The following is a 9,891-nucleotide window of genomic DNA, read 5'->3' as shown; positions in this document are numbered from 1 at the left end:
TGTGAGATTATCAATAACAAAAAAAGTGTCAAAGTGGAGGTCAAAGTATAGATTTGTATATTACTTATAAGGCAAAGATTTGTAAATTACAAATTCATGAAGTAGGTACCTATTTGTACCTATTAAACATTAACAATCTCCATTTTCCCTTATTTATTGGCGGTAAGACAGCAAATTTTCCAAAATAAAATCAGTCATATACATTACACTTACGACCCCTTAACAAATAGGTACATCTTTATAGCCAAGAATCCAGATTCAGCATTTTTATTGGTCTCCATACGTCGATATTCACCTGCAACTGCAGGCTTACTCTTCAACCTTATTTCAATTCCAATCTAAGACCAATCCGATCCCAATGTTAATTTTGCAGTCACGTGATTTCGTACTCTTGAAAACAATCTGACAACATTGGATTAAAATTGGGATTGCCCCGCGATTATTTGTTACACGTGAAGTTAGCTATGAGACGGGCTGCAATAGTGTCGTCTAACTCTTTACGATTAATCGGTAATAGGACTTTTAAATGCTTTATCCTTTAAAAAACAAGGCTAATAAATATTTCTGAATAAAATAAATATTTAATTTTATTCTTTTTAACATATTCCATCTATTTGAGCGATAGAAAATGGTCAAAATCATAAAATCACGTTTGACGTTGGCTGTATGCGGGAGGATCGTTGCCGCCTTTTCTGCAACCCGACGCAGAGGCGCTCCAATTTCAAATATTCCAAACATAATCAAGTGGTTGTGAAGAGTGAACTTATTTTAGTTGCGAGAGTTAAGATATTTATAATTTTGAATTCATATTTAATTAGTTACTCAACTATTAAGAGAGATTTACATAAGGGGTAAGTAAAAAAATATACTAGCTTTAATATAAGTAAGTAATGTTTTATTATGGTTTTACTTAACTAAATAATGAGAACCAACTATTTTTGTTTTGTCGCTGTATATAATTACTATCCTAGGTTACTTTATAAAGATGTAGCTTTTGATGATATTGACTTATAAAAACGATGAAGAAATTTTTGAGTTTACGTATTTTGTAGATAATTATACACAATTATATTTGTTATTATTTACGTTTGTGAATAAATGTGTGTTTACACATACAAACCTTTATTATACTAGTGTAGTTAAATTAATTTATTAAATATGAATAAAATACAATATTTGTATTTTGTTGCGAATTATAAAAGTTTTTCAATTTCAGTAAATATGTCCAATCGGCCAAGTTATGCTCAGTTAGAAGGTTTGGTGGAGTTTCTCGAAGAAAACCCGGGCATAGCTAGAGGAGTGCTTCGGACAACGCACGGTAAATTGCAAACAAAGAGAAAATGGGAAACGTTAGCGAATACATTGAATTGTCTTGGAGGAGCAATTAAAAATGGACAAGGCTGGGCTAAGGTAATACTTGTTACATTTATATATATTAAAATTCAAACATGAAAGCAAGTCTCAAAGTCGAGCCTCAGATATTTTGAACAATTTATATAAACTGCATTTAAATCATTAATAATAAAATAAAAATTCATTTGTTTTCAGTATTGGGCTGAGAAGAAATGTGCTTTAAAAAAACATTGTGCAGATCTTTCGGCTTCAATGACACGTACTGGGGGAGGGACAGACAACCTAGCAGTGTTGTCTGCCCTAGACAATAGATTAGTGGCAGTAATGGGGGGACAAGAATTTGCGACGCGTGATACAATATTGACAGTCGACCCATTTCCTCAATCGGTAATATATTTAAAGAAGTAGAAATTTACATTGCATTACATTTAGAATTCTCAATATTTAATAAATTTTATAATATTCTTTTCATTGTTTCAGTCTGCACCAGTAGTGGAAAACATTTTAATACCTGCAGAAAGTGCGGAAATGGATAGTTCCACAATTATAACGTCACACAATGAGGCAGTACAAGAATTACCCACGAGTAAATATTTGTACAAAATTTGTTTAGGAATATTAAATTATTTTAAATATGCTCCATAAACCCATTAGTCACTCAACCACAATTGGGATTTTTTGTTACAGCTCGAACATGTAACACTTCACTATTTTATTTTATTGACTTTTTTCTAAGCATAAACAATTTGTAACATGATGTTTCAAGTGCTGATTTTACATTTTTTATGATTATATTTCAGTACCTGCGCCTGCGACGCCACTTCAAAGTACCCTTCCACAGCGACCCCGCCGACGCCGGTCCTCGATACAGAGAACGGTGGATATTGACATGCAGCAGATGACGGATATCGAAGCGCGGCGGGTTGAAGCCGAATTGATTACAGCGCAAGCATTAACCAAATTGTCAGAGAGCGTTAGCAATATTGGAAATGCTTTGTTGTCAATTGCTAATGCAATTTCAGAAGTTGCAAGAAAAATGCCCAGTCAATAACTTTTCAAGATTATATTATTATGTACTTATGTGTTGAAATTATTTTTTTTATTATTCTTTTTTTATTTGTTAGGTAATGTATCATTCTATTTTAATTGTTAATTTGTGTTATATTAGTAGAAAGTATAGAAATAAATACTATGATTAAATAAAAAAAGTTTATTCATTTCATTCATCATCACATGTAAAAACTTAGATTAACAACTTAATAGATTAATCATTTAAAAATAAGTTGAGTAGGTAACTTATAACTACCAAAGCTGAAAAATATACAATTTTTATACCAAATAACTAAACATAACTAAAAAATCTATAACAAATAATATAAAACTTCCCTTGCTTTTAACCTACCTCCTACTTGCCCACAACTGCTGAACTAAAATATTTCGTTTTTCGATTCCTCGTCTTAGTTCAGCAGCTGCAGCCGTACTGCTAGTTGATTCTTGAGAAGAGACATCAGGGCATTCATTACCACACTCTGCTGTATTCTCTACAAGATCAACACCTACTCTATTAATACATATGTTATGTAACACACAACATGCGTTGATAATTTTAGCTACTGTATCTGGATGGTAATGCAGCACTCTATGTTTGTGTAAGCAACGCCACCTATTTTTTAATATACCAATGGTACGTTCCACGGTATTCCTTGCAGAGCAGTGCAACTTAGTGTAGTGATGTTCTGGGGAGCCATCAGGAGCATCTAATATAGGTGTCATCATGTACTCCCTCTGTGCATATCCAGAATCACCTGAAATGTAAAACTATTTATCAAAATAGATTCAAAAATACAAAAATTTTACTATAAACTTATTTAAATAATTTACTTGCCTAGTAAATACACATTTTCTCCATTATTATTTAAAGTAATTAAATGTTGTTTAACGGGGTGCTGATTCCACACGAAACTATCATGCGATGCTCCTCCAAATGAAGCATCTACTGACAAGATTCTTAAATCTGCATCACAAATCTAAAAATACATATTATATTTAAAACATGGACTTATAACAAATTGATTACTAAGTGAATTATTACTTACAATCATAACATTTCTTGAATGAAAATGTTTGCGATTAAAAAACCTTTCTTCATTATCTTTAGGTCTTATCATGGCTACATGAGTGCCATCAATACATCCAATAATACAGGGAATGTTAAATTTTTCATAAAATCTAGAAAATAAGTGCAACTTAATGAAACAATGCTTTATTGAAAACACAAAAAAAAAACAGTTTTATAATCCAAGATAAAAGGTAGATAAAAATTAGGTATTTGTCTTTTGCATTACCTTCGTTTTATAGCATCTCTTTCCGGACGATTTTGAGGAAACTTAATCCATTTTTTTTGAATAACTGCATTGTTAAGAGCTGCCGTCACATCCCTTATACTGCGACTAACAGATTGTTGTGACATGAGAGTACCATACGTGCCTCCAACTAATTTTTGGTAACTCCCAGTCGCATAAAAAGACAATGCTACTAAAACCTGCAAAAATTATACAAGTCTAAAGCTTTTCATATATCACTATATTATATCATTATCATCAACCAAAGCCAATTATTAAAAACAATATACCTACGTACCTTATATTTTGGTGCTATATCACTTCTTCTTTTATCAGTTGGCATAAAAGGTTTAATTTCTTCATAAATTTCCCCAAATAAAACCTTACTTACTCTATAATTCGCTCTAAATTCTTCATCATTCATGGTAAACGCTTTATCCGTATATCGCATCATACGACGCTCATCTCGTCGTTGTTTTAATTGTTTTTTATGGGAATTACTCAAAATACTATAAATAACTGCTAACCGTGCCATATTATACACCAATATCTTATTAAAATCAATTAAAATAGTAAAACAATTCCTAAAAAGTTACACTTTTGTTATTGGAAAAATCACAATTGACAAGCAATCCGAACGCAATATCAACTCAATAGACCGCTGTCAAATAAACTCAAGAGTAGCATTTAGCGCACGGCATAGCCCGATCCCAATCCCACTTAGTTCTCATAAGAAATACGCAATTTGAAACCAATGTGGCGCTAGCGTCGATTTCAAGAGTACGAAATGTTAAAATTCCGATGTATCGACATTGGAATTAAACTCGAGAGTAAGCCTGCTGTTCTAAGTAAACAAGGTATAAAAAAATTACATTATAATTTTAAGTATCATTTCAATGCATTGTTTGGATTGGATTAAACAAACAACACATAAAAAATAGTACAATTTCTTAACGTTTTCGCTTTTAGCTCTATATAACTATAAACTATTCATTCACACACTGCAATTTTCTTATTACAGTTTCCCACGGCCATCATAAAAACTCATTTGAAACTGTATTATGAAACGGTTTCACTTTAAGCATAATTATCGTATCTTGTCATTTTATTCGTATCTAAAAATAAAAATATATTCTGATTGAAAAATAACCCTCGAAATTTAAATATTCCTTCTTACCGCGTTTCCTTTTGAAGTAGGAATACTCAATAATTGTGTCTCAAAACCGCTCAATACCACCCTTCAACGAATGGAACCTCGTCGAATTAAGGATATCGTCTTGGCGCGAGAGAAATCTTGGTAATGTATTGTTGTTTTAATTTGACAGGGTTGTAACGCCTCTGAGGAGGGTGGATGGTATAATAAGTGCTTAAGGAAGAAAATTCGGTTATGAGATAGGGAAGGTGTCCGGATTAAAGTGTTTCGCGTTTAAATTGTGCGCGATATTTTATTTGGGACGTATTGAAATATATTAGGTGTATTTATTTATCTAATAAAATACAACTTTAAGCTTTTTATTCAATGAAACAATAAAACAAATATTGTTTTGTTAGGGGTTGATTCAGTTGACAATTATTCACCTGTCTTCACACGCCGTAGGTATTCACGCTAGTAGGATACGACTGAACCCATTTTTGATTTATTTTAGTTCACCTAGTCGAGTCGATTTTAACCATACCATGAATGAAAGGGTTAAAACGGAAAGCTTTTACACAGACTATGACAAGACGAGATAAGATACAGTTATTAAACCATATTTAAACTTAGATATATGTAAACTCTACAAAAAGCACCTGAGTTGCTGTTGGTCCTGCGCGGTCTCTCCGGTCGTGCTCTTCCCATTGGACTATGGAGGTAATGTCAGTATGTCCCTACACTTGTACTCACATACTTCTGTAATAGATACTTAGGTACCCATATACCTTCTGCGTAGTTGCCTAGACTCAATCGAAATACCTGCAGTAGATAGGTACCTAACTTTACATTATCTACAGTAGCTTAAATTCGACAAATAGACTCGTTTATATCTAAGTTTAAAAAATAATGAATAAATTCTGTGTTTTAATTAAATGAATATACTTAGTTGACTGTTTTAGGATGTATTTCAAAGTAACGTTTCGCTTTTTACAAATTAGCTTTTTTATATGAAAAGGCACATAATTTATTATTATGCATAAAAAATATTAGCCATTCTAATTTATGATACTAAATTTATCGATATAATATGAATAAGTTTACGCGCTACTCACCAGCAGGTGGCGCTGTAACTAACCTATATTTTATAAATAGTATTAGTTGTACATTTATTTTTCATATTTGAAAACTGAATAGGGTAAAAATATGTACATGTACTTACATACTTACCTAAGAAAATACTCTACATTACAGAAGTTTGTGTTAATCTGATAATATTTTAATTTATTTCTTCTTTTAAATTTACCATTTTTTATACCAATAGGCAATAGGAACAACAATTTAATATCGTCTTAGAAAAAGTAAATTTTCGCACACTTATAAAAAATAACTAAGCAATAAATTACTAAAACTTTAAATATTCTAAACGATTTAAAAATTCCCGTAACCTAATTACCTGCATACCTATATGTTTTTTATTTACAGACTGGAAGCCCTACTTCCGTGGGATACCTATGGGGACCTAGTGTGTCTAGACTGAATGGAAATAGGCACAGAATCTAATAACCACCGGACGAAGTTCAAGGGAGATAGAGACCTAATATAGAATTAATGTATGCGTCTTTTTTTATAATTATATGTATAACGTATTTAGTTAATAAATGAGTTTGTCAATGTACCTATTTGACTTTTTATTTACTCACCCGCAAGTGTTTTTTGAGTCGTAGTGATTATATTAAAACTTTTAATGGTTATTTGTAAGTAATTGGTAAGGTTAACCTAGGACCTAGGTAGCATATTTACCTATCTTCTGTAAAACTAAGAGAACAAAGCAAACATTTTTATAAAATTCTAAAAAAATGTCAGTCGAAATATGAACCCAGTCTACGTTTACCCTGGCCCTGGTAAAAGGTTATTCCTTTTACAAAAAACTATATACAGCAAGTAATGTTTAAGCAACTTTGTAACTCCTTTAACCTACCTACCTATTTTGCAACCAGTTCAAGAAAACCGAGGATCTTAGGTCAAACAGGACCAAAGGTCGACGCACTCTTAGGTCTTAGCAAGCATTGCAAGCATACCAAGGGGCTATTGTAGCCTAGCCGCACTTCCGTACTTTGAAATAGACGCAGAAAAGTCCGTACCTACTATTGTCAGAGTAGGCACGGCAAGCAGGCCGCGAACGTAATTGACAAAGCAAACTCTGAAATTTCTTGTTGATTTTAAGATTTCTTACTTACACTCAATATAGATCACAGCTCTGCTAAGCTGGGTTAGAGTCACTTATGAATAAGACTTTACAAAATTGGTTCAATTTTGGAAGTTTTTGAGCAGATCGCGATCTAATCTAGATGATCGAAATTTGGCAAAGAGATAGGAAGATTAAAATGTTAGTTCTGTGATTGTGACTTAAGATGTAATGGAGCTCTATATAAAATGTAGAGCTGTTGATTAATTGATTAATATCCTTGGGTGGATCTATCTGCATAACCTACCTACCTACCTATCTGTTAGTTAATATGACTAAGGGCTGATTTTTCAATCCTTGGATAATACTTATTCGTCGAATAACGTACCTAGGTATTAAACTATACCATTTAAAAAATATTATTTGCTCGGTATTCTTTGCTCGTCTTTGACTAGGTGACACACACACACACACACACACACCTACAGGTGACATTTTCATATTATCGTGTAATACTTTATTGGGTGGATAAGTTTTATCCATGGATTGAAAAATCGGCCCTAATACATTGAGATAATATTAATATGGAGTCGATACCGCCTACATCACTTATGTTCCACTCAACATACGTCATGTGGCGTAACTGCACTCAGTCGCTTGCTCGCTCTTTGGCGCGAACGTCACGCTCATTTTTTATTTGTTTTAAAGTGAAACGCATCAAATATGCCTACGTGTGTGTTACGATATTGCACAAATAATACAAAGAATACGGAAAAGTGCAAAGGAATAACTTTTCATCAGTAAGTAACTAGATAATAATTTTTAAAACTTAGTTAGAGCAAAATTTTTGGCGGGCGACATTTTGTCATAGATTAAAAATTTAAGATATGACATTGGGCATGAAATAAGTGTTGTTAGTAATATTTGCTGGCGTATATTTTTATAGTATAAAATAATAATTTTACATATTTAGAAAAGCATAGACTGGTTGTTAATTGAAAAAAGGTGAAATCATGAAATATGAAAATCAATTACTCAATCACCAATTTTTTTTTGTTAATTGATTTTAATCAAGTTTTTAATTGATATTGTATAAGCTACTGACTTGAACGTATAATTGAATTATTATTTATTTATCTGCACTAATATTATAAAGAGGAAAACTTTGTTTGTTTGTTTGCTTGTAATTGGCTCATAAACTACTGGACCGATTTTGATGAAAGGAGAATGCCCATTTTTGGTACTGGTTTTTCTCATGCATCAAGACAACAATACTATTAAAAAAAATCTCGGCAATTTAGAGGCCTTCTTACCATCGGAAAATATATTTTGAACAGGGAATGTTTTGTAAAATCTAATAAGACATGTAATTGTTTAGATCCGTTATTATAACATTTAGTGTCCATTACCGGTTACCACGGTAACCAAGCGGTAACTTTTTACATTTACTATGGTAAATAGCTAAATGTATTAATATCGATTATTGTTTTCATTGAATTACAAAAAAAATCAATTAACATAAAATCACTCTATAGGGTATTGTTTATACACTATAGGTTGTTTTAACAAAGATAGTGAAGTAAAATAATATAAATATGTATATATATAAAAAAAAATATTATTATGACATAGCTTGGTAGGTAACCAGTTATTTCTTATTTGTTTCTTTCTTCGAATATGTAGTGAAAAAATGATTCAAACAACAACAACAACAACATGTAAACCGAATAAAAACTCAATTGGCATTTTTTAAGTATATATTTAGGTTTTCTTGAAATCCGTCCCGGAAGATTTCTGGTGCCTACCTACACTAGCCGATGAACAGATAGACTTTGTCTGAAAGCATAAGCTCTACGCATAGATTATATATGTAAATCGAAAAATAACCTTTGGACGATAAAATGTTACCTAAATCACACATAAACCTAACTAAATAGGGGTTATTTAAGTTTTGAGGTTATTTCCCATTTTTCTCAATATCTTGAAAACCCCTGTTTTTATCACACAAAAATCAATTGGTAAAAATCTTTGGAATATCGAAGAACCCTCCAAAACCACTCTGGCATTGACGCAACACTGTACTGTGGTCCATACTTTCATGGGCATTCTCCTTTGGCACAGACAATCTTAAGACCCTGAGAAAGAACATAGGCTACTTTTTATTGCGAAATATTGTGCCACGGGCGAAGCCGGGGCGGACCGCTAGTTCAGAGATAAGTAATTAATATTTTTTCTATTCAAGGTTTCCATGTCTGGGCCGTGAAGAAAGGGAAAAATTATTTTTTTTTTCTAAAAAAGGCTCAATTTGTAAGGAATAAAACTTCCCATAGCCCTGACTGAACCTAAAACACGAAAAAATTAAATTATTCCATATGACGTCACTATTTACATCATCCTATATTATATGCCAGATATTGTTAGCCCCGCGTAGTAAAGTCAGTTTATACCTAAAATAAATATTAAGTTACAAAGAAAATTTCAAGTCAACGTGCATGTAAGGAGTGGCACCCAATAAAATAGACAGAATGAAACAAAGTGTCGCCTCTATAGCGGTGAGTCAGTGACATCGCATAATCTATGACTGTCTAGCCGTCATTCGCGCGCGCCGCGCCGCCGCGCTTGGCGCACAGATTTTGTTCGTGGTGTCTGCTCCATATTAATATTATCTCAATGCCAGAGACACCTTTTCTTTGCTATAAACCTCACGGAGCCCGAGACCTTTCCAACGAATGCAAAACCGTGGAAATCGGTTCGTACATTCTGGAGTTATAGCGTCAGGAAGGAAAACCCGACTTATTTTGTATATAGTAGACTACAAGCTATCGTAAGGTTGCTTTTCCACAAATAATGTGCGAGGAATGTGTTTGTAAATAACC

The 9,891-nt window shown here is 32.6% G+C and overlaps 2 protein-coding genes across 3 annotated transcripts; one reads left to right on the top strand and one right to left on the bottom strand.

The window, feature by feature from the left end:
* The first annotated feature begins 306 nt into the window (after positions 1–306).
* Positions 307–2,692, top strand: LOC123700425. 2 transcript variants are annotated; one of them, XM_045647636.1, is made up of 5 exons: positions 307–851; positions 1,217–1,410; positions 1,549–1,740; positions 1,834–1,939; positions 2,154–2,692. In XM_045647636.1, the coding sequence occupies exons 2-5, from the start codon at positions 1,222–1,224 to the stop codon at positions 2,402–2,404; spliced, it is 738 nt and encodes a 245-aa protein (XP_045503592.1). In that variant the 5' UTR covers positions 307–851; positions 1,217–1,221; the 3' UTR covers positions 2,405–2,692. The 2 variants fall into 2 exon arrangements, with proteins under 2 accessions (XP_045503592.1, XP_045503591.1); XM_045647635.1 differs by having other exon boundaries at positions 307–1,410.
* LOC123700424 (putative nuclease HARBI1) lies at positions 2,549–4,535 on the bottom strand. The gene is made up of 5 exons (XM_045647634.1): positions 3,994–4,535; positions 3,699–3,895; positions 3,450–3,582; positions 3,239–3,380; positions 2,549–3,158 (listed from the first exon to the last, which is right to left on the bottom strand). The coding sequence occupies exons 1-5, from the start codon at positions 4,228–4,230 to the stop codon at positions 2,752–2,754; spliced, it is 1,116 nt and encodes a 371-aa protein (XP_045503590.1). The 5' UTR covers positions 4,231–4,535; the 3' UTR covers positions 2,549–2,751.
* Positions 4,536–9,891: the final 5,356 nt, after the last annotated feature.

Source organism: Colias croceus, chromosome 19, assembly GCF_905220415.1.
Source record: "Colias croceus chromosome 19, ilColCroc2.1".
Lineage (NCBI taxonomy): Eukaryota > Metazoa > Arthropoda > Insecta > Lepidoptera > Pieridae > Colias > Colias croceus.
This window is presented reverse-complemented; position numbering and strand designations above follow the sequence as displayed.

What these genes read in the sequence shown, in the direction of transcription:
- LOC123700425 (XM_045647635.1), top strand. Translation starts at nt 1,159, where the DNA reads ATGAATAAAATACAATATTTGTATTTTGTTGCGAATTATAAAAGTTTT. An exon ending in ATGGACAAGGCTGGGCTAAG is followed by an intron (nt 1,411 to 1,548) that starts GTAATACTTGTT and finishes ATTTGTTTTCAG; the next exon opens with TATTGGGCTGAGAAGAAATG. An exon ending in AGTACAAGAATTACCCACGA is followed by an intron (nt 1,940 to 2,153) that starts GTAAATATTTGT and finishes ATTATATTTCAG; the next exon opens with TACCTGCGCCTGCGACGCCA.
- LOC123700424 (XM_045647634.1), bottom strand. Translation starts at nt 4,230, where the DNA reads ATGGCACGGTTAGCAGTTATTTATAGTATTTTGAGTAATTCCCATAAA. An exon ending in ATATAGCACCAAAATATAAG is followed by an intron (nt 3,896 to 3,993) that starts GTACGTAGGTAT and finishes TAATTTTTGCAG; the next exon opens with GTTTTAGTAGCATTGTCTTT. An exon ending in ATTCAAGAAATGTTATGATT is followed by an intron (nt 3,381 to 3,449) that starts GTAAGTAATAAT and finishes ATGTATTTTTAG; the next exon opens with ATTTGTGATGCAGATTTAAG.